The 24,366-nt window shown below is 48.0% G+C and overlaps 1 protein-coding gene across 1 annotated transcript in view; it reads left to right on the forward strand.

Annotated features, from left to right (window-relative positions):
* Nucleotides 1-24,366, forward strand: part of PDIA5 (protein disulfide isomerase family A member 5) — a 93,120-nt gene that overhangs the window by 49,284 nt on the left and 19,470 nt on the right. The window contains exons 8-11 of the mRNA XM_023214810.2: nucleotides 207-274; nucleotides 8,042-8,133; nucleotides 8,248-8,319; nucleotides 14,434-14,570. Of these exons, the coding sequence (XP_023070578.1) occupies nucleotides 207-274; nucleotides 8,042-8,133; nucleotides 8,248-8,319; nucleotides 14,434-14,570 (369 nt within the window). The remainder of the gene's footprint in view (nucleotides 1-206; nucleotides 275-8,041; nucleotides 8,134-8,247; nucleotides 8,320-14,433; nucleotides 14,571-24,366) is intronic.

Below are 24,366 nucleotides of genomic sequence, written 5' to 3' on the forward strand. Positions count from 1 at the left end.
TTGCACCACTGATACTGTAAGCTCTTTGGGGGCCGGGACTCCCGCCTCCTGTTCCTTTTGTGTTCCCAGGGTCTGGAATAGTCCTGAGCTTCTCAAGGCTGGATAAGCACTTATTGGGTAGAGGATGGCCATGGGGAGGCAGGGCAGAGTGCAAGGGCTCAGCCATCCCTGTAACCGGATGTGGTCTCTCTCCTGCCTGTGACCAGGGTGCAGCATGTGCAAGAGGATGATGCCACATTTCCAGAAGGCTGCAACTCAGCTGCGAGGCCACGCCGTAAGTGAGGCACAATTGCCTGGCAGGGCTGGGTCACTCTTGGACTTGGCAGAGGAAGGGTGCCGGGGGTGGGGTGGGGACAGGTTTTGAAATGGTGAGGATGGCTGACCCTGCTGCCTGGGCCGTTGCTGAATCGAAGCTTGCTTGGAGCTCAGAGACCTGTTCTCTGTGAAGGTTGAGAACTCCACCAAGTTGCTAGGACCAGGAGAGTTTGACACCTGCCAAAGGCCAGTGATGAAATAGGACACCAGCAAGATGCACATGTGGCATTGTCAGGGGACCAAGGACCAAGGTCAGAACATCACGAGTCCAGAATTTTGAGGGCTGGGCTCCAAAGTGAGCTGAGGCAGCTGTTGGGGAGCCCAATGGCAAAGAAGAGGGTGCGATGACCTTAGGGGTGGACCAGAAGCATAAAGGGGGCTCACAGAGGTGACGGCCTGTCCAGGCTTCCCAGGCTCTGTGGTTCCTGCGGGGCGAGAAGAATGGTGGAAACCAGAGGAGGAGGAGGTGGGTCTGGATGGGGAGCGAGACACCTAGGAATGCAGGCATTCTCCCAGGAGGGAGTGTAGGGAAGGATAGGCAGAATGGAGACACGTGTCCTAAGGATGCCCACCTCTACAGGAGGAGGAAGAGAAGCCACTAAGGAAATGGGCCTTCAGAGAAGTAGGAGCAGCTGGGATGGGGCTGAGAGGTAAAAGGGGAACATGGAGTGTTGTGGGGGAGAAGAGAGCTGGGAGGGGGGACAGACATTTTCCAGAAGGGCCAAGGGTCAGTCACCAAATGCTGCCTGGTACCTCTGTGTTCCCCCACCCTGCCAGGCTTTTTTGTTCTCTGCCTTGTGTCTTATTTTTTCATTGTGGTAAAAAACATGTAACATTACATTGACTATCTGAGTCATTTCTAAATGTACAGTTCAGTAGTGTTGAGTATATTTACACTGTTGTGCAACCTTTCTCTAGAACTTTTTCATTTTGCAAACCTGAAATTCTATACCCACTAAATATGAATTCTGCCTTCTCATCCCACCCCTGCCCTTGATAAACTGCCTTTCTACTTTCTGTTTCTATGATTATATATGTATATATATCTGTCTGTTTTAGAGACAGGGTCTCACTATGTTGCCCAGGTTGGACTTGAACTCCTGGGCTCAAGCGATCCTCCCATCTTAGCCTCCTGAGTAGCTGGGACTTCAGGGGTGTGCCATCTGGCCAGGCCTATTTCTATGATTTTGACTATTTTAAGTTACTCCTATGAGTGGAATATATAGTATTTGTCCTTCTGTGACTGGCTTGTTTTGCCTTATAGCCTCAAGGTTCATCCATGTAGCATGTCATAGGATTTCCTTCTTTTTTTAGGGCTGAATTATATTCCACTGTATGTACGTAGCATATTTTCTTCACACACTCATCTGTTGATGAGTTGTTTCCAGCTTTCTTGGATGCTGCGAATAATGCTGCAATGAACATGGGTGTGCAAATACCTCTCTGGGATCCTGCTTCTAATTCTTTTCGATTTCTGTTTGTCCATTTTTGCACTTTCCCCAAGTAGCAGAAGTATCTTGTTTTGATGGCAACATAAAAACAGCTGCTGGCTCCTCTAGGGAGCGTGGAAAAATCCATACATCTTTCATGAAAGGTTATTGAGAGGAGCCATCTCAGTGGTGTGGCCAAAGCCCCATTAAGGGAGATCTGAGGTCCTGAAACTGCATCATGATCTTTGTGGATCAAATTAAGTGGTGATTAGCTCAAAGTCAACTTAAAAAGTTTAAGTGGCAGCACCTGGGCATGGCAATGGCCCTGCTCGCCAGCTGCAAGATGGGGCTGCAGAAAGCCAATGCTTTCTCTTTTGACCTCATTCTGGGGTGACACTGAGGTCCTGCTTGCTTCTCACTAATGAATTTTTAGTAACTTGCCTGGAGACATTTGGTCTTGGAGCACACATACATCACTCCAGGGAAGTTTCACTTCACATTATTGGGACCTCAATAGATACCATATTTTGAGATTATTTAGCCTGGAGAAAAGAATTAATTACCCACAGTATTTTCTCTGCCTATACCCGCATACACTTAGAAATCTGCTCAGCTCAACTTCCTGAATTCTGTGCTGTGGAAGGTAAGTAGCTCAGCCCCAAATCAGATCACAAGTTATCCTGGCCAGACCCACTGAAGCAGAAGAGGACTTGGTGCCAGTCTTGGTGCGTCTCGTGGGCCATTCTCAGCCAATGCTGCATCCACTGCCAAACTCAGTATTCTTCCAGGCCCCCTCCCACACTGCCACAGAGCTTGTCCCTGTCACGCACAGCCAGATACGTTCATCTTTGCTTTTGTTCCAGATCACTTTGTTCAGCACTCGAAACTAATTATGATATGTGAGTTTCTTGGGCATGGGAGTCGTGTTCATGTCTATGTCTTTAGCACATAGCACAGGGCCAAGCTCACATTAGATACCCGGTATTTGCCAATGAATGAATAGGCTTGTGGCTCATCACTCCTGGTGGGTATGTTTTATTTTAAGCTCTATATTAAGAGTGATGGTCCTCTCTTTTAAAGGAATTCAGAGCATTTGTTATTAAGGCCAGAAGCATAGTGAGAAGGATATTTGTGGGACAGGTTATAAGGTTAACTGCAAAGACCACTTGTGTTCAGAATACCAGCTTCCGGCAGGGCATGGTGGCTCACGCCTGTAATCCCAGTGCTTTGGGAGGCCAAGGCAGGAGGATCACTTGAGGCAATACCAGCCTGGGCAGCACAGTGAGACCCCATGTCTACAAAAAATTTTTAAAAATTAGCTGGGTGCAATGGCATACACCTGTAGTCAATGCTAGCTACTTGGGAGGCTGAGGTAGGAGGATCACTTGAGCCCAGGAGTTTAAGGCTACAGTGAGCTATGATTGTGCCATGCTCTGTGCAACAGAGTGAGATCCTGTCTCTAAAAAAAAGAAAAAATGAATTTCAGCTTCTCCTGCCTGGCCCAGGTCTAGAAATATAAAAGTTACCCATTCTAATTCCCTCAACATTACAGAAAAGTCAGGGGCGTTGTCTACAAAGCTGGGCAAGTCAAGCTGTGACCAGGTGTTGGCTGCCTTGGCCTAAGACATCTGGGTTGTGTAAACTCATTTCTTTGTTTGTGTATTTTCTTGCTTGGATTTGTTTTGTTTTATTTTCCCTTTCATTTCCTAGAGAAGCATATTCTGGAAAGTTCTAGCCCTTTCCCAGCTACATAAAGGGGGAAGGGCCCTGGCCACTGCAGGCATCACCCATGTAGGAGGCCCCTAGAGGCTAGGGCTTACTCTGCAGGGGCAGCTCACCAGAAACTGGGGACCGGGCTAGAGGGGTTGAGTGACCACAGGTGTCAATTGCTTTTTGTCTTCACACACAGAGAAGAGGTGGGACTAATAAATGGGCTGCTGTTCCCCAGAAATCAAAGCTCACCTCCTCCTCGCTGCTGAAACAGCTGGATTAGGGCCTTCTGTCTCCTCTTCATCTCTGTCATCTTTGAGCCTTTTTGGCTGGCTCTGTCTCTGGCAAGGGTCAAAAATCTTCCTCCTCTACAGATTTCTTGGGAGGTATTCAACCTGATGATATCATTAGGAAGGAAGGCATGCCAGGTCAGGGATGCACAGCCTTTGCCATTTCCAAACTTAGGGCTGCCTCTTTTTTGCTGTCATTGACGTCTGGTGACTCATTGCGTCTGTCCCATCTACTCCTGCTAATTGACACCCTCATTAGCAGCCAGGCTGCCCCCTATCTCAGAGCAACCGTTAGAATGAGCCCTGTCTCCGTCTGCCTCTTCCCAGCCTTGCCAGTTATTGACATGTGCACTGAGCCTTTGAGCTTTGCCAGTCTTTGGTGGACCTCGGCCATGATGGGCCAGTCTGGGTATAAATACCATGAAATAGAACCGTCATGACGACAGATTTGTACAGACCAGGCTCTAGTGCTGGTTCGTGCTAACCAGCTGGGAGATCTTGGTCCAAGTTCCTTAGCCTTAGAGCCTCCATTCTTCCATCTGTAAAATGGAGATGATAATGCCAACCCTGCCCACCTCACTGGGTTGTGGTGAGGAACAAATGGGCTGTGCGGAAGAAGCCCTGTACCCCACAGAGCACTCACAGACAAAGATGATTGATCCCCTCTCTTCCCTACAGCTGCCCTGCACCATGTTCCTCCCACCGGCTAGATGGGGGTGCTCCCAAGGTTCCGCTTTCCTGTTAACACATTGGAGCAAGGGTTTGTCTTATTACGGTTTGCCCTCCAATGACCGCATCTCTGTCCATAGCTTCAACAAAACATAACTCTGTGGAGCCCGAGTCCTTCCCCTAAGTGCCAGTGTCACATGTCAGATGGCTTGCTTCACATCTCCGTCTGGATTTTTTCACTTGTGTCTCAAATGCATGTCTGAAAATTCAGTGTCTTTCCATCTGGCAGACTGTGAACTTTGCATTAAGACCTTTCCCCAGGGGCCAGGCTCTTTCCCCGCCCCCCACCCCCACATCTCTTTACTGAGGCATCATCAGGCATCTTCCTCATGCACCCTTCATCCTCTCCCTGCCCACCAGTCCTGTCCATGCTCTAGTGGGCCATGCTAACGGGTTGCCAAAGGCTGCTGACTTGTCTCCCGACCACAGCATTCCCTCATAGCTCGTCCTTTCTGCTTTGAGAGATGCAACTGGGTTGCAGATTGCTTTCTTACTTAGAAACCCTCGGGAGGTCTCCATCACTTCCTGAGTACAGTCCTGATTTCTCAGGCATTTCAAGCCTTTCCCAAAGTGATCCTGGCCAACTCATTCAGCCTTTTCTCTCATGTCTTCTCCTTTCTGTGTATCCTGCCTTCCAGTTAGAAGGAAATGTGCTCCATTTCTTGGGCCACATCTTTCTTTGCCTTGCCTCCAGTTGCCCATCCCGGGACGTCTGTTGAAATCTTACTCTCCTCTGAGTGCAAGCTCACATACAGCCTACGCTGAGAAGCTGCCGTGATGATTCCTGGCAGCAGGGCTGAACACACAGAAGAGCATGTCACGCCAGCTGAGTGGCCCCAAGCATGCAGATGGCGGTGGGGAGGGAGGAGGCTGTGTTCTTATCTTCTCCGTAGGCCGAGACCAGGTGTTTCGCCTCGTTTGACTTCACAAATTCTAACTCCAGAGAGTGTTTGTATGTAGTTGTTCAAAAACCTTTGTCTCATTAACTAATAGATGCCCCCAAAGTGGCACAAAAAGTGCTACAGAAACTTGGAGAATTAAGAGCTCACCCCAAGCAAAGGTGGTTTGAAAAGGCTGCCTAGAGAGGTGAGGTTTGATTTGCCTTAAGGGATGGGTGAGTCTGGGGGTCTCCAGGAGGTGAGGGATGGGCAGCCTCAGCAAGGGGACTGGAAGGTACCAAGTGGGGACCAGGAGAGAACAGCAAGTGTTCCAGAAATGTGGGCAGAAATAGAGCATCTCCTAGTCCTAGTAACAAAAATAGCTAATACATTTTGAGTGTTATTGATACTTTCCTTGTATTATCTCATTGAATCTTCTCAACAACCACATGAAGCAGCTGCAGATGAGGAAAGTGAGACACAGAGACAACTGTGACTCGTTGAAGGAAATACACGACCACATGGGGAATCGGGACTCAAACCCAGGCATCCCGAGCCCATGCTTCCAGCCACTGCACCATGTTGCTGCTGCACTCAGCAAGATGTCTGAGAAGGCAGACGGCCCAACTTCCTTCCTGTGCAGAAATCTCCGACTGTCTTGTTCCTGGGAGAATAAAAAATCTAGACCCTAACAGGTGTACAATGAAGAGTTTTGTAAGAAAGAAAGATTCAAAAATGAAATAGGTAACATATGGGCATTGAATATGGAGCTGGATTTTCGCCTATATTCAATGAAATTGGAAGGTTTTGTGCAGGGAAGTGATGTAATGAGCGAGGAGGACATGTAAGATTAATCTGTGGTGAATGTGTACTGACACTGGGGAGATCAATTAGGCAGAAAAAAAAGGACTTTTAAAGTAGACACATATTACTGGAACAGACCACTGGAGCAGTCTGGGAAATGAGCAGAATGACTTCTATAGAACATTCCAGGGCTTCAAGTAAATTTGAATTCAAATTTATTCTTCCTGTATTATTTACTGCATCCTAAAATGGGTTAGGAAAAAAAAAAAAATCAGTGATTTAGTGAGCATTTATTGTGTCCTTGCTGTATGTGAGGCCTTGTGCTCGGGACTAAAAACAATTGGAAAGATACCCAGGTGCCCCTAGGAATGGAGAGGCCAGAGGCACAGTGGCTCCCATCACCAGGAAGACTTGGTAGGAAGATGACAGTTACTGAGCTCCAGTTTTGTGCTAAAACCTCTCATCTCATTTAGTTCTCTAAAGAGCCCTGTGATGTTCACATCTTCCAGCAAGGGGCCTCAGTGAGGGTGAGTGACTTGCCCAAGGTCACATGACTCATAGGTGGAAGCTGTCTTTGCAATCAAGTTTATTGTCTGCTGAAACCACTATTTATTTTTCTCTCTGTGTGTGTCCTTGTATATTATTCAGTGAAGTCCAGCTTCCTGGGTTTCTTCTCTCTGCTTGTGTAACTGCTGCTGGCTTTTTTTTAACTTACTTTTCCCTCGCTTCTATGCCACTCTGCTTTGTGGAACATCCTTTGTGTGTCTGGCCATTCTAGCTACGTTCTCTGGTGAGAACAGATTCAAAGTCCTACCTAGGCATGCTGGCTCATGCCTGTAATTCTGGTGCTTTGGGAGGTTGAAGGGGGAGGATCGCTCGAGCCCAGGAGTTGGAAGCCAGCCTGGGCAACACAGCAAGACCTCATCTCTACCAAAAAGAAAAAAATTATTAGCCAGACATAGTGGCACACGCCTGTGGTCCCAGCTACTCAGGAAGCTGACGGGGGAGGATTGCTTGAGCCCAGGAGTTAGAGGGTGCAGTGAGCTATGATCGTACCACTGCAGAGGGAGTTTTAGGGGATTCTTTATTTGAGTCAGTCTTAGTATTTAGCTACATCATCAGTTACCCAGCTACTAAAATACTCTTTCTGATTCAGGGATAGTGGACATGTGGACCCCTGGAGCCAGAATATGTTCAGAATTCTGAGATGATGATCCAGCCAGGCTGTGGGTAATGGTCACCAACAGGAGGAAACACTGGGGAGACACAGCACGGCCTAGAGGGGGGAGAGTTAGGCAGGGGCCTCGTTTCTCATGTTGTGTTATGAGAACCACACAGCCTCCCTGGCCACATATAAGCTGTGAGTTGAAAACGTCACATTCAAGCCTAGGTGGGCAAACCGTGAGGTATTGAGGAAGTTGTCTAAGGACGTTGTGCAGAGCTGAATTGGTGTATGAAAGCCACTTACTTCCATTGCTTAGCAAAGAGTACAACCCTAGTTGACATGAGCAGAGAAACAGGCGTTAACACATCCTTAACTATGGCCCCTCTCTGAGAGCAGTGTGAAGTTGATGGCAAGGCCAGGCTTCTTCTGCAACCCTCAGAACATTTGTGTTGCTCTGGGGTGGTTCTTCCTGCAGGGAGCCAGAGGGAGCAGGCATGTGGAGTGTAGCTCTCGGCCCGGCTGCCTGGCTTCTCCAGTGCCAGGTCATGATTCCTGGCTGGCTTCGCTGGCCTTGTTTCTCAGCAGCCCTGATGCACATCAGTCTGTGGGGCTTTGTCCCACATGTCTTTCTGGTGGGACAGCAGCTGGACAGATGGCGTGTGGACTAGAGGGTGTCTGTAGGGCACAGGCTCCACACGGCTGTTCTCCGCTTCCTCCCAGGTGCTGGCCGGGATGAATGTCTACTCCTCTGAATTTGAAAACATCAAGGAGGAGTACAGCGTGCGCGGCTTCCCCACCATCTGCTATTTTGAGTACGTCCCCCACTTTCCTTCTAAAGCTCACCTCCCTCCTTGGTGATTGACCATAATCTCAGGGTGGCATTTGCATCCCTGACTGAGCCCACGTTGTTTCTCCACGTTTCACAGGAAAGGACGGTTCTTGTTCCAGTATGACAACTATGGGTCCACGGCCGAGGACATCCTGGAGTGGCTGAAGAAGTAAGTGGGGTGTGTGTGTGTGTCAGGGGGCGTGGACCCAGAGGGCGGGGCACCTGCTGGGCCTGAGGGTCGCAGGGCTCTGGCTGGGGATTGGGGGAGAGAATGAGGAAGGGAATTGTGGTACTGCCTGCATAGCTGTCGCTGGCTTGAGTCTAGGTCACTATGGGGATTGTGGGAATTTAGGTTGCAGGAGCCATGAGGATTTGGTGTGACTTTGGCCTGTGATGATCAGACCTGCCTCAGTGTTGGGTGTGGAGTCTGTCTCCCCTACCTCCCTTCTCCACGGGTTGGAATTGGGGAGGGGCTGTCTAAGCCTGTCAGCTCTTCTGGAATAGTCAGGGCCTTTCTGAAATCTTCCCACATTTCACATCAAGTTTCTCCTCAACACATCTATCTGGTGGATAGAGGTATTTCTCACCTAGGCTACCAGGTTTGAGAGAGGTTCCACTACAGGGCTCTCTGAAAATAGAATTGTCAGTTGAACACTTATTTCAAACACAGCACTGCCTTAGGTGCTGTGAAGGTACTAAGAAATATTCTAATGCCTTAGGTTTGCTGAGTGCTTTACTGCTCAACCCCCACAGGCATTGCTTCATAGCAACCTGTGATCCCTGTTTTATAACGTGGTTAGATCCTTGTAATGCCAAACCCCACCACCCTGTTGGCCCCTGCCTCCTTACTTGGAGCCCCCACTGTGCTAGGCCTGCTGCTTTGTCCTGCCAGATCACCCCATTCCCACTTCTCACCAGCACTTCCACAACAGGCTCACGATGTCCCCTTCTGGAAGCCTCCCCAGGCCACCCTCGCTGAGCACGCACCCAGCTCAGGCTGCGCTCTGTGTATCACGAGTTTGGCACTTACCAGCCACTGCTGCTTCATGGGTATTTGTGCATATGTGTTGGAATAATAACAGCCAATGTCTTTTGGGCTCTCCTTTGTGGCTGACACTGTTCTAAGCTCTTTACATGGATTATCATTTTAATCCTCACAACAGCACTGTAAGGAAGATGTTACCGTTCTCTTCTTTTATGAATGAGGTTCCTGAGGCACAGTGAGGGGGTGGTGCTGCCAGTAAGCAGTGGCAGGGCCCTGATGGATCCCTGCAGCCCCTACAGTCCAACTCAGCCTCCTCAAGTTCTGCTCAGACCCCCTCCCCTCAGCCACCAGCACAGTGGATATTTATTGACATCGTTACCTTAGGGACATAGTGTGCAAACCCCAGGGTTAAAGAATTAGTTATCCAAAGATATGGAGGTTGAAAATGTGTATTTTCAAAATGGGAAAGAAGGGTGGATTTTGTACTATGAAAAAAAAATGCACATGAAACTGTTAGATTTCTAAAGGTGGAGAATCTCCATCTTCTGTTCTGCCTACTCCCGGGAGATAAGACACAAGTGCTAGCACATGTTTGCATCATATCTTTTATTTCTTGGAAGCATTCTCACATCTCTGTCCCCATCGGCTACCTCATTTCCAGCCCCCGCCCGGGAAGGCTGCTGCCCATTATCATGTGTTCATTGTCTTAACCTGGGCCTTTGCTTTCCTGTTTTCCTTTTTCATTTGATAATAAGCGTGTCCTCTCCTCCAGCCAGACACATCTCATTCTGCTTTGGGAGAAGGTCTCAACAAATAGCAATCTCATTTGTCACCAGAGCATGAAATCTGTCTGCTTCCGTTCCCTTCTCTAACCTTTTCTGATTTCAAAACACCCTCATATCTTTTTTGGAAGGATAAGGTTTGTGTGTTTTTTTTAAATGTTCAGAATTGCCTGCTAACCCTAGACAAAGGGACCACATCAATGGCGTTTCTGAACTAGGTTGTTATCTCCCCGTTGGAGCCTCCCACCCCGTCCTCTCACTCCTCTCCTCTCGGTATACCCCATCCCGGCTCCCCCACCCACATTGCTCTGGCTGGCCTGCACCCCACAGCTGCCTCCAGATTCTGGTCCTGGGTACCCCATCCCCACTTCCTACTTCCCCCTATCCCCCGCCGTGGGAGATAAGGAGCTCTTGTTAACGGCCTTATCCTCTGCAAGAGCTAGCAATGTCATTCTGCTACCAGCTGGCTTAATTTTTAAAAATCTTTTCTGATTTTAGAGATACTCAACTAAGATAGGCTTATTATAGAAAAACCTAAAAGTGTGGTTAAACAAAAAGTCCTCCCCCACCCTATTACCCAAAGATAGCACATTGTTATTATTTCCCCTGCATAGATCCAGCTCCTCATGTGGGTTTTCCCGGTCCCATGTGGATTAAGCCTTTTCCAGTTTCCCCTCGGATCCTGGTGGGCAATAGTGACCTCATCTTTCCTGCTTCCCTAGGTTTCTCCATTGGCCCTTAGCTGCTCAGGGCTTCTGTGCAGCCAAGTATACAAAGATGACAAAGATGAGGGTGAAGCCAGCCTAGCTAATTCTCCAGAGGGCTCTCCAGTGCCTAGGAGAGAAGACCCAGGTCCCGCCCTTCAATGTGTGATGCTGGTGGTTGGAGCAGGGAAGGGTGGCACCAGGTGAGGCAGGGCAGGGAGTCAGCCCTGGCGTCTGAGTGTATGAGGGCTCTGGAGTAGATACGTTGATTGTGGCGCTGGTGTCTTTTGTGTTCCTAAGGGCCACGTATCTCATTGGCCCCTTGAAGCTGTCACTGGTGAGTTGGGCTAGCAGACAGGGGGAGGGGTGCATAAGCAGTGATCTATTTTGTGCAGGGCCATTTTGGCCTGTGTAGCTTTATACCAACCAGAAGTGAACTGAATTAACAAACACCAAGTTTTCTGGACTCATAATGTGTAGAGTTGCGTCTTCTCATCTATGGCACGTGCATCTCGCTTAGATGAGGGTCTGACTGTGTGACCCTCCCAGTCCTGGAGAGCCTGGGACAATTGCTGTCTCCAAACTGTGGAGCTCATGAAATCAGTCACATGAAGGCAGATCGTAAGGGAACATACAAGTCATCAAATCTGCCCCAGCAATTCTCCTTTCAAAGTTTGCATTTCCTCACTCCCATTGGACTCATTCTGAGGTTCCCCATTCATGCTCGAATGACTGTTATGATTTAGGTGATAAATTATATCTAGGAGCATTGGGGTAGTACTTTATAAAGTTACAAAGCATCTCACATCCATTCGCAGCCTAGCTGAATCTGAGAGCTAGGTAAAGAAAGGACCACAATGCACTGTCTGGTCACTGTTTTAAGCTGTTTGATTGTGGCTAGTGGAGGAAACAGGACTCAGGCCAGGTCTTCTGACTCCCAGTTTGGCCTTCTTTCCCTCTCCCCTGCTATAGACAGAACACTCTTATTTACACCAAACTGAAGTTTCTTTCTCTGGAGCTTCCACTTGTTAGTGTTGATTCTCCTCTTCAGGACCCTAGAAAACAAATCTGAATTTCTTTTCTTAATGCAATTTGGAATATTTGACGATAGCCACTGTGTTCCTTTATGTCCTCTCTTGGAATTAAACACTTCCGGTTCCTTAAGCCATTTTTCCCCGAATGAGAGAAATGAGCATTCCTTCATTCAAGGAATCTCCTATTCAACGAGCATGTATTGAGCGTCTGCTGTGTATTGGGTGCAGGAGTTAGTAAAGAGGTGAGGGAGAGCCCAGTCTTCAAGGAGCTCACAGCCTGGGGTAGGCAGAGAGTGAAAAGCATCATTCAGTGTTTTGGGTTCAGACTCCCACTCAGTTCGTCTCTTCCCAGTACATCCTCTTATCACGGTGCCCAGTTCTCCAGTCCTCTCCGGAAAAGAAACTTCCAGTCTCCTGGGTGGGAGAGGGAGGCACCCTAGGATCTGAGGATCTGACCACTCCCGTCACCGCTAAACCTCCTGTTCTCAGCTGTAGGCTGTAACTCTGCTTCAAGGAGTGGGCCTCCGGGCCCTTCAGAGCCTTGTCTTCTGTGTGGGTGTTGTTCTTGGGCCCCTACTCTGCTTTTTCTGCCCAGAAAGTTTTTTGTGTTTTGTTTTAAACTCCTGAACTGTTATTTTAGCAGTTTTAGAGTGTATTCGCCTCTGTGGTTAACTAGAAGTTCCTCCGGTTATTTCCTTCCGGTGCCTGTACTCCTGCAACACCATGGCTTCTCCATCCTATATTTGTGCACTTGCTGCACTTTTTAAAAATTTAGTTTTTGAGTCGATTACATTCACATAATTCAATTTTTTTTTTTTTTTTGAGATAAGGTATTGCTCTGTCACCCAGGTCGGAGTGCAGAGGGTGCCATCATAGCTCACTGCAGCTTTGAACTCCTGGACTCAAGCGATCCTCCCGCCTCAGCCTCCTGAGTAGCTGGGACTACAGGCATAGGCCACCATGCCCGGCTAATTTTTTTATTTCATGTTTTTGTGGAGATGGAGTCTCACTCTGTTGCGCAGGCTGGCAAAATTTTAAGATGCTTAAAAAGAATACATTCAAAAGTCTCCCTTTCACTTCTTTCCTCCTTCTTATCCTCCCCCCCATACCCTAGAATTTACAACTTAGACCAATTTCTTTCATGTTCTTAGTGTTGCTTTATGTAGATATTAGCAAATGTGAATATTTTATCTCCCCCCTTTTAATGCAAAAGTTAGCAAATTCTAGACTGTTCCATCCATCTCCAGCAGTTTGTCCACATCAGTGCGTACAGAACATCATTCTTTGTAGTGCTCAGCCCTCCCTCGTGTAGATGGACAGCAGTTTACCTAAGCCGTCCTTCCAGTCTCCGCTATGACAAATAACCTGCAGTGAATGCCTTCAGATGCACATAATTGTGCACGTGTGCAGGTGTATTGTAAAGACAAATTGCTCTGAAGTGGAATTGGTAGTGTTTTGAGGGGTCAGTAGTTTGAGCCCAAGTATAGGAACCTAGATTGCATGATGTTTGTCTAGGACCATTGTCTGGCTGGTGACTCATTCTGAAGCTTGATTTTGTCACCAGTCCCATCTAACATTGGATATGCATGGGCTGAGACTGATTTGCCCTCTCCCTGCCTCCTTCCATTTCTTGGGACCCGGGAGGCCATGGCAGCCAGTGGGGCCCAGTCAGAAGGGCCAGAGAGGGCTTCTGAAGGCGACATCATACCCAGGCTTCTGCAGAGGGAAGCGAGTGGCAGATTTCCATTGTGTCAGCCACTTCGCTCCCTCTGGATTATCCAGCCCTGGCTGCTGGAACTTTAAAATGTTTCCTCCTGTAGGCTCTCAAAGGCGGGATACAATGGTTGTCTTTTCACATTTGTCATCCTCGAGGGTTTTTTCAAAGCTGCAATTAAGGTGCTCTGGCAAGGGTAGTTGTGGCAATAAAGCAGCAGAGAGACTTTGTCACCACCAGTCGCCTTGTCCTGAACTTTGGAGCAAGGGAGGGTCCCTGCAAGCCTCCCTCCTCCTAGCAGATGATGACACAGGACTGGCACACAGTCACGCTGCGGAAACGGGCTCCAGAGAGGTCAGGCGGCTGCCTAAGGTTTGGCAGCTGATGAGTAGTAGAGTTGATTTGGCTTCTGGGAGAACTAAGTAAGTTGGTTGTTGGCCTCTGGGAAGGATTAGTGATGTAGCATCCACACTCTCATAGTTAGGATACCCCCAGCCTTCCTTCCCTCACTGCGACCTTCCGTGCACCCCTATGTGGCAGCTTCCCCTTGCATGGCCTAAATCTGAACTTTCTCAGATACCTGGCCTTTCTCTCTCCTCCTCACCCCCTCCTCTCTGTACCCTCTTCCTCCCCTCCACTGCCCAGGGGGCAGTTTTAAACACAACAGTGAGCTTTTCCAAAGGTTACCATTCACTGTTGCTATTTATTCTTTCCAGTTTGCTGAAAGTTTGAAATAGGTTGAGAAAGCTAACAAGCCCCCAGATTCCCAGGAGGAAGTGAGATTTCTTAGGCTATCTAGAGAGCTGTAGCCAGAAGCCACTGTTTATAACAGGATATCAGCTAAGTACCTGTCTAGGGCTTTGCGGGGAAGGTGGAGGTGGGCAGGGCAACACCACTCACCCCACGACACCTCCATGAGGGCAGTTTCTGGTTTGTTAAAGGCTGAGCCCCTGGAGTGGGCCATCCCGAGCCTGTGGGGAGCTTCGTGTCCAGGGGGCTGGAATTAGAAGGGCTGCCCAGGCCCCAGGGCCTGCTCTGAGCTCTGCCTGTTTTTGGTCTTCCAGTCCGCAGCCGCCACAGCCCCAGGTCCCTGAGACTCCCTGGGCAGATGAGGGCGGCTCCGTTTATCACCTGACCGATGAAGACTTTGACCAGTTTGTGAAGGAACACTCCTCTGTCCTCGTCATGTTCCACGCCCCATGTGAGTGGAACTTTGCTCCTCCCCCTCCACACCCTCCCCTCTCTCAGAGTGGGATGAACGTGGCGCTTTGCAACGTGAACCCAAGAAGCACTTATTTGTTGGATGCCAGGACCCATGCTAAGCCGGGGGATGCAGTGGTGATGGGCAAGGTCCCCACCCTCATAGTGCACATGGCCTACCCCCCATTGCCATGGAAACAGCACAGAAGTCCTGATTGGGCTCCATTTGTCCCTTAGCTAGAGCTCAGTGAGGGTCCATCACCCCTAGCTCTGAGCATCTTCCTCCCAGTCAGCATGAATTGGAGAAATTAGGCTGGAAGCACCCTGAGATGTTACCTAGAACAGACTGGGCCTGGAAATAAAATTAGGGCTGATGCCTCATCTGGGGGCTCATGCCTATAATCCCAGCACTTTGGGAGGTCAAGGCAGGAGGATTGTTTAAGGCCAGGAGTTCAAGACCAGCCTGGGCAACACAGCAAGACCCCATCTCTACAAACAATAAAAAATTAGCTGGGCATGGTGGTGCACACAGGAGGGCCTGTGCTTGCCCAGGAGCTGAGAAGACACGGGGAGGCCAGACTGGAGCTGCAGATCACCTAGCATCTAGAATGCCTTCTGTCTGCTTCACCTGGTTGCAGTTTCAGCCTGAAGTGACCACAGTGAAACAAGGAAGTAAAATGCTATAAGTGCTATCAAACGTGCTTGCGATAAGGGCTGGAAGGCCTGTGGCTCAGGAGTTTTCTGGGCCAGTGTCCTCCCTACTCCCATGGAGAGTGAAAAATTGACCATCGGTGGTTTCCAAGAGGGACAGGGCTGCCCCTGGGAAGGCAAACAAGGCCACGGGAGAGCCAGGGGATGGCAGGTGCAGGCACAGAGTGTTGTGAATAAGAGATTGTGAAGGAAAAGCAAGAGGTCAGTGCCTCGTGGAGCAGGGCTGAAATCGCGAGGTCACGGTGCCTGAGGACTGCTAGTCCATAGAGGCATATTCTGTGAGGAGGAAATGTTATTCCTCCTCCTAATCATAGGGTCCTCATGCCAACAGTTGTGTGTCACCCGACGGCGGTAACAAATTGTCTTCCTGAAGGGTCATCTTTCATTTTACCCAGAGTGCCAAAAGTGAGTACGATTAGCCCCATTTTACAGATGAGACCATCACACAGAGAAATGACATAGACTGCCCACGGCTCAATGAGTCCTGAGCTGCTTCAGGCCTCAAGAGCCTTAGGATCCAGGAAGGACAGGGTCAGAGCCTGAGCCCTGGTCTCCTGGCCGCCTCCCCTTCCCCTACAGTAGCTGTGGGTTTGGCTAGCCTGGGAATTGTTCAAAACCTGCTCTCACCATGGATTTTCCTAACTCTTTCTTGCAAGTGCTAAATTCTTAAGGGAATCCAAAGGAAAGGTTTCCTATAGCTCTTCTTCTGAGTTCCTAGAAAAGAGACCAAAACAAGCCCCCAAAACTTAGTTTCAAAAACCCTCCAGTCTTGTGGGCCTCTCCTGATGAAGCACAATGATGGGGCCTTAGGGGCGTCTGCCTCAGGTCTGCTAGGGCCTTGGTGAGGGCATCCTCGTGGGTAAAGGTACCCGAAGAAGTGCCCACCGTGAGGCCAGCCAGGCAGCACTGCAGTTCTCTTCCTAGCTATAAAATACACTCCCTGGCCAGCCTCAGAGCTGCTGCTGGAAGCAAGTCTTTCAGGAAGTTATGTTGAACCTAGAGCTGAAATCACCCTGCTTGCACCCCGTCCCAGCCATGACGGCAGATACTGGCTGGCTGTTTTCAGTTCCTCCTTGGAAACCTCCAACGTCTTCACCCTCATGTGTCTGTCCTTCCAGTTACAGTCAGGAGAGGCCACCAGTCCCCTGGCCATTCATGGTTCTGCGCGTGTGAGTTTATTTCTGCTGGATGGGCAGAGTGAGAGGGGTCAGGGCAAAAGCACGTGGTTAGCTTCCTGATGTGCCGCCCGTTAATGTTCCCGTCAGATGGTAATAGCTCTGGATTAATTATCTTTCTACACACTCCTTCATTAGGAGCATGGTCTTTAGCCTAGGAAGGGATGGAATATACATGCTTTTTAGGGAGTTCAGAGCTCAGGACAGGTGAACTGAGAGCAGAGAACTCGTAGCTGCCTGGCTTTGTACCTCGTGCCAGAGTGCTTCTGAGAACCCCCAGTGATCAAGAAACCACTTTTGCAGTGTTTGAGGGACCTGGGGTAAAGGACAAATGCCAAGAGGCCAGAGACCAGCAGTGTCATCTCAGGTTTCCTAAGTGCAGAAAGGGTGAATTCTGGAAATCACAGTGTTCCAGGTGTCAGTCCCAGGCCAAATATGGAGTGATTTGGAGACAGACCATTTTAGAGCCTCACAGAAACAAATTGGGATCCATCTAACATAGCAGACCACAGCTTCTACTCCAGATCGCTGAATGCGCTGCTTGGTTTGTTTCTTGGTACAGGATTGCTGAGCTTGATGAATTAGCACGTCTTTCTTTTATCAAGACATTTGACAAAATGAGTGGCTCTTTTCCTCAGTGTGATGGGGAGAATCAGACAGGATAGAGCTACCCTGAGGGGAAGCATCCCCTGAATACATTGTGACTGTGAATCTGGCCTGAGTCTGTCTAGGGGGTATGTACTTGTTTTTAATCAGCAACTTTGTTAACAATATAAAAAGGCATACTTTCACATTTGGCAGGGTTAGCCTTGGGAAAAAGCTAACCAGCTGACATATCGGGCCATGCATTGACAGTTTGAAGCACCCCAACAAACCAAAATAGTGGGGTTCAAACTAAAAAGCTGAATTTATTTTTTATGACTCTGCTAATTATAAAAGTAATGCATTTACATTTTGTCAAGCGATAATACAGGAAAGTATGGAGAAGAAAATTAAAATGCTTCCTGATACTGATTCCCAGAGAAGACCATGGTCTTTCTTTGCAGTGTTGTTTGTTTGTTTGTTTTCTTTTCTTTCTTTCCTTTTTTGACACAAGGTCTCACCCTGTCACTCAGGCTGGAGTGCACTGGCACAAACACAGCTCACTGCAGCCTCAACCTCCTGGGCCCAGGTGATCTTCCCACCTCAGCCTCCTGTGTAGTTGGGACTACAGGTGCGCACCACCACACCTGGCTAATTTTTAAATTTTTTGTAGAGATGGGATCTCACTTTGTTGCCCAGGCTGGTCTGCATTGTTGCTTCTATGCCCATAGTAAGTATCCAGTCAATGTTAGTTTCTTTCCTGTATCCTGCTTAGAAAGGCCAGGAAGGGAAAGGGCCTTCAGCTTCCTCCTGATCTGTGCTGCCCCAAGGCGGTGCTCTCTGGCACCTGTGGGTTCCAGAGGCAAGTCACTTGCTTCTCTGCCTGGAACTGATGGGATGCTTGTGAGGCCGCCCTGCTGGGCTCTTGGCAGGAAAGGCACACAGCACCCCTCCCTGTTCTGTGTTACCTGTCACTGTGAGTGATGAGCGACCTGGAGATGCCATGGGCCCTACTCCTTTACCCTGTTGCCAGCACTCCCGCCACTCACTTCCCACCTCAGCCTCCCCCGTCTCCCCATTGTCTTCCTTCCCTTTGTCTCCCAGCGACAGCCCATTAGGAACCCTCCACAGGCACTTCAGTGGCCTCTCCAACTGATGCCTAAGTTGTCACTAAATACATGAGCCCAAGGCAGCCACAGTGCTAGGCCCTTCATATGGGTGATCTCCATCCCGCCGCAGGCCACACTGTCCCCCAGGAGCTGGGCTGGGCCTCCTGGGCAGGACAGGCTGAGTGTGAGCAGAGGGCTCTGAGAGGGGCGTTTGTAGCACTGCCAGTGACAGAGCCTGGGCCCAAAGCCAGGAGCAGCCTCTCTTGCTAGCACTTGGCTTCCCCTTTGTAGCGAGGCTCCGTGCCTGACCTCCCTCTGGTCCTCACGGTGGGGCCTCACACGTAGCCCCAGGCCCAGTTTTCCCACCCTGCAGGCGACAGAGATGCTCTCTGCAAAGGGTGTGTCAGCAGGACACTGGCTGCTGCCACCCGTGGCACCTTTTGTTTTTCTGCAGCGTTCTGTATGAGACAAGTCAGAGTGTGTGTGGCCATACTCATCTCCACTTGTCACTGTTTTTTGTCTCTCTCTAGTAACTCCAGGCCTGCATTAGCAGGGGAAGGACAGGCTGCTGTGGGACCACCTGAATAGATATCATTTATGTGGGGATGTTCAGGGGGTGAAGGGGGGCATCCCAGAGAGGGGTGTTTCCGAGGAGCACCTTGTCTCTGCTAGGCCCGTGGACACCCATGCAGGTGCTGGGGATCCTGAGCACCCCCTGCCCTTCCTGTCCTCTGTGCTGCAGAGCCTGTTGGGGGCCACATGGTTTTACCCTTGCCCACCTCCTGACTCATCAACCCATTTTCCTTGGTAACAGGTCTGAGATGGGATGTTTTCTTTGCCATAACTCGCCTCCAGCAGGTGTCTGCACTGCCTTCCAGGAGCCGGGCTGTTTCTGGCAGCAGGTCCCCATCAGACTCAAGATTTTCTGCTGCCATCTTTTTTTTTAAGCTTTTAACTTTATTTTTGTCTTATTCTCAAAGCAATATATAACCTCTGTAGAAAACCTAGAAGGTGCAGTAAAATATAAATGATCAAGGAAAGAAACTACCTATAATCCCATTATCCAGAGGTAACCACTTTTTTTTTTTTTTTTACACTTTTTGGCATCATTCTTGCTATTGTCTGTCATTTATTTTTTCCCCTTGTTTTTAACTTTTATTTTTAAAATGAATATACCATAAAATTGACCTTGTTTTTTAATCACATGTATAGATTTGTGTAACTATCATGCCACTAAGTGCCTTCATGCTGTCATTTTACTTTATTCATTCATTTATTTCTTTCTTTTTTTTTCTTTTATTTTTTTAGAGATGGAGTCTCACTATGTTGCTCAGGCTGGCCTCAAACTCTTGGGCTTAAGTGATCCTTCCACTTCAGCCTCCTGAGTAGCTGGGACTACAGGCACAGGCCACCACATCTGGCTAATTTTTCGGATTTATTTTTGTAGAGATGGAGTCTCCCTGTGTTGCTCAGGCTGGTCTTGAACTCCTGGGCTCAAGTGATTCTCCTGCCTCGGCCTCCAAAGCAGTTGGGATTACAGGCGTGAGCCACTGCACTTGTCCACTTGTGTTTTCTAATTACACAAATAATTTAAGAATAATATTAACAGTATTCTTGTTATCAGCAGTGCAAGGTTCAAGGGATACATAAGAGTATAGTGTAGACAGTGAAAATCCCTCACTTCCCACACCGTGCCCCTTCTCGGGACTGGTCACCACTCACAGTGGAGAATGGATCCTTCCTTCTCCTTCTGCAGTGCTTCTACCTAAACAACAGGGGTTGGGTTTTTTGTGTTTGTTTTTAACATAAATAGCACCACTTTCTATCCATTTTTCTGTGATTTGCTTTTTTTAACTTGTCAATAGGTCTTGAAGATATTTTCACGTAAACGTAGATATTGGCACCTAAATCTACCTCAATCTTTTTAACCATTGAATAGTATTTTATAATTTGGATATGCCAGAAATTTTAAACCATTCCCCTATTGATAGGTTTTGTATTTATCTCCAGTTTTTCACTATTCAAACAACATAGTGAGCATTGGTAAACATATATAATTGGGAACATGTATAAATATTTGCGATTAATTCCTAAAAGTGAATTTCCCTGGCCCTGGGGTAAGTAAGCTTGAGCTTTGGTAGATGCTACCAAATTGCCCTACAGAAAGGTTTTCCCAACCCCAGCATGTGACAGAGCCTTTGTCCTCGCAGCCATGGATACTATCTGCCTTTTATATTTCTGCTAAGCTGGGCAAAAGAGCAACTTGTCTGCAGCTATCTGACCTCTCGGGAAGCTGGATATCTTTTCATATGATAATCAGCTTTTCATGTTTCTTCCGTGGACCACCTATTCATGCGCTTTGCCCATTTTTCTGCTAGGTCTTTTTATTTATTTGTCTTTTTATTCTTGACCTAGAACTCTACAATTATAGATATTAATCTTTATCTGTTTTCTGTGTTTTCCATGTTCCGACAGTCTATTTCTTGCTCTAACTTTGTTTACGGTGCCTTTCATTGTACAAAGCTTTACATCCTTTTTAGCTAAATAACAGTATTATATTTATTGGTCACTGATCACACTTACTATGGATCAGGCGTTGTTCTAGTACTTTCCATATTTTAACTCATTTAGTCTTCATAAAAAAATTCTGTGAATTTGATGTCATGATTAATTATTCTCATTTTATAAGTAAGGAAGGGGAGACACCAAGAGGTCAAGAAACATTCCGAAGGTCGCATAGCCAAAAAAGTGCAGCCAGGATGAAATCCCAGGCTGTCTCAGAGGCCACAGCCTAACACTGAGCCATTCTGCAAGTCTGCCTTCTCCCATCCTGACCTCTGGGGTTTGTGGGTTGTTTAGGAAATTCTCCCTTAGGATATAAAAATAGTGCCCTATATTTTGTTATAATGTTTTTATTTTTTCATTTCTTTCTTTAATTCATCTCTATTTTTCATTTGTTTGTTGTGCCAGGTGGGAGGAAGGGATCTGATTTTCTTTCTTTCTTTTTTTTTTTTTTAGACAGGGTTTCACTCTGGTCACCCAGGCTGGAATGCAGTGGCATGATCATAGCTCACTGCAATTTCAAACTCCTGGGTTCAAGTGATCCTCCTGCCTCAGCCTCCTAAGTAGCTAGGACTACAGGCACACACTACCAAGCCTGGCTAATGTTTTAAATTTTTTATAGCAGTGGAATTTCACTGTGTTGCCCAAGTTGGTCTCAAACTCCTGGCCTCAAGCAATCTTCCTGCCTTGACCTCCCAAAGTTCTAGGATTATAAGCATGAGCCACTGCATCTGGCCCTAATTTTATTTATTTAAGTCTTTCATATGCATCTTTTTCCTTTACATTTTCCCCTTAACATTATCTTGTAGGCATTTTCATATGTTACTAAAAGTGTTTTTTTTGTACATGCTTTTTGTGGCCACATAATATTCCATTGTATAATATGATGACACTGTAAATTAGTTAACTAGCATCATAATATTGAAGGTTTGAGTTGTTGACCATATTTCCCATTATAAATCATGCCGCAAAGAACATTTTAATGCATAAATATTTGTCTACATGTCAGATTATTTCTTTAGGATAGAAACCTGGAAGTAAAATTTTAAAAGCTTGTTTATTCACATTTTGCACTAACGTAAAGCAAAAACAAACTCTTTGCATAAAAGGAGGGGCCATGTGATGAATAGAGGCATCTGTGAGTATGTGAGTCTTCCCCAAGATGCCTGTAACTGTCAAGGAGTCCACTTTGGTGCTTATGCATTTTGAAGCCTTAAAAGAGCTCTGAGGTCTTCGTAGGCCCCTCCGTGTCCGTATTTCTGCTGGCATTTGTAGGATACCCTCCCTCCCTGGCATGCCCCAAGCCAAACTCCAAGCAAGGCAGGAAGCAGGCTCTTCTAGAGGCCCAAGTACTACCCCAGTACCCTGGCTACCAGGGAGCTTTACAGATTAATCTAGTCCCCTGGGAAATTCTGATTCCAGCATCCAGGAAAGCCCATAGCTGGTCTGTAATAAAATCATAAGAATAATTGAATTTAATGAAATCCAGAGGAATCCGAGGGCTTGGGGTCGACAGGAGGCCAACATTCCCACGGCCAGAAAAGAGCGTGATCAAGGAGTTGATGTGCAGACCTCTATGCCAGATCATGGAAATCAGAGTAAGTGCACTTACACAGATGATAAAAGCCCAACAAGGAAGTTTAGCAATAAAACTTAATGGCCCCTCAAATCACAATCAGGACACGGAATGCAGTGGGCCGGAGTCCCGTTCCCCGCGTGTAACCCTCCTCCTCCAGCTGTCCCACAGCCAGAGACATCATGAAGACCAGGCCCAGGGGGCTGGTGCTCAGGTCATGGCCAGCTCTATCCATCACCCGCGGCTCCCCAAGACAGGAGGGTGTCAGGGAGGGAGGTGTTTGCTCAGTCAGACCTTTCTCCTCCTCTGGGCCTGGCCAGGTTCCTCATCTTAAACTCTGTTTGCAGAAGTTTATTGCTTAGCCTTAGTGTCTTATTCAGGGTCAGAGGGAATTGATGCTAGAATTAAAAACCATAACGATATCACGAGAATTCTAGGGTATGTATGGGAAACTTTAGAACAGCATCTTTAGATATTAGAGATTTGGGGAGACATTTTTCTCCTCGTGAGGTGCAGAGGAGGTGCAAAGATGGTAGTGGTAAGGGGAGGAGAGGGGATGTGCACAGTAAATAGCTTGGTTGCCAGTTCTGCTCATCAGAGGTGTTTAGTCATATTAACGACTATTTGAGTGCAAGCCTTGACCCTTGCCCATAAAGAATTTAGTCCTGCCAAACCTTGTGTGCACAGGTGTAAACCTAACAACCTAACAAGTCATGAGGCTAATTCATTCAGAAAGTGTGTGGAGCAGCATGGGCAATATCAGGAATACAGTGGCCAACTAGACAAGACAGCTGAGCCCCTGCCTGCACATATGGAGCCTCCATTCCAGTTGAGGGGATGGGCAGGGAACAAGTGAGCAGATTACTCCAGCTGCTTTGAGTACAATTAAGAAAACAAAACAGGTTATTGGGAGAAAGCATGATAGCGTGAGGCGCCTTTGGGATAGGTGGTCAGGGAGGGTCTCCTAGAAGGTGAAATTTGAGTGGAAGCCTGAGTGGCTGATGTAAAGGGGTGAGCCGCACATGGGAAAGAACATGTTGCAGGGCCCTGGGGTAGAAATGAGCTTGGCATGATTGCAGAAGAGAAGGAGAGCCAGAGGCTGCAGTAGGAGTGACCTGAGTTGAGGTTGAAGGTAGGCAGGACTCAGATTGTGTGGGGTCTGTAGCCATAGTAAGTTTGGATTTGAATCTACCTGTGATAGGAAGCCACTGGGAAGTTTTAAGCAAAGGGATTTGATATGATTGATGTTTTGAAAATATACCCCGGCTGCCCTTAATAACAGAAGACAGCAGTATCACAGTCACAAAGCAACACAAAATTAAATGCCATAGAAATACCTGAATAAGAAGTATTTTGTAATTAGAAGAGAAACAGATCATTTGATGGGGCTACAGTGAACTGGGAAGACTCAAAGCAGGGACCAGAACCAAGGCAGGATTGCGAAGGGTTGTCCAGGGTAGCTGCTGCCTGTGGAGGGGTCCTATCCATCAGGACAGGGGCTGGGAGGAAGAGGGGGCAGGTGGTGATGGCCCTGGGGGATTTGTCACTTCGTCTTCCAGAGCCACAATTTCTGGCACTGTAAAACGGACCTACTGAGCTGTGTCACGTGTCTGGTGGGGCTGCTGCAATACAGCGTGGAAGCCCAGCACAGATTGCGAGTGCTTTCCTTATAGAGGTGGGGAATTCTGGGAGCTGAGGCCCAGGTTCAGGAGACAGCCACGTGTGTGAGCTGCAGAAACTGGTTTCCTGGTATCGACCTCAGCTGGCTTCCCATGTCTGTGGCAGACGTTGCAAGGTGGTCACGGCTCCTCTTCCCAGTGAGCCAGTTCTCAGACTCAGCCTCTGTCTCAGGCCCACTGCTGATGGAAGCTGGCAGGTGGAATGAAACCCGCTTGCCACCCTAGCAGGGCAGTGGCGTCAAAGGCCTGGAGCCTGATAAAGGGATGAAGGAAACTCCCTACCAGCACACAGTGAATTCTCATCTTCAGGAATCCTGCCACATCAGCTGGGTCACTTTCGAAAGAAACAGTGATTCTCAGTGAATGGCAATGGCTGGCTTTTCTTTGTCTTCCCTCCCCCGAC

Source organism: Piliocolobus tephrosceles, chromosome 2, assembly GCF_002776525.5.
Source record: "Piliocolobus tephrosceles isolate RC106 chromosome 2, ASM277652v3, whole genome shotgun sequence".
NCBI lineage: Eukaryota > Metazoa > Chordata > Mammalia > Primates > Cercopithecidae > Piliocolobus > Piliocolobus tephrosceles.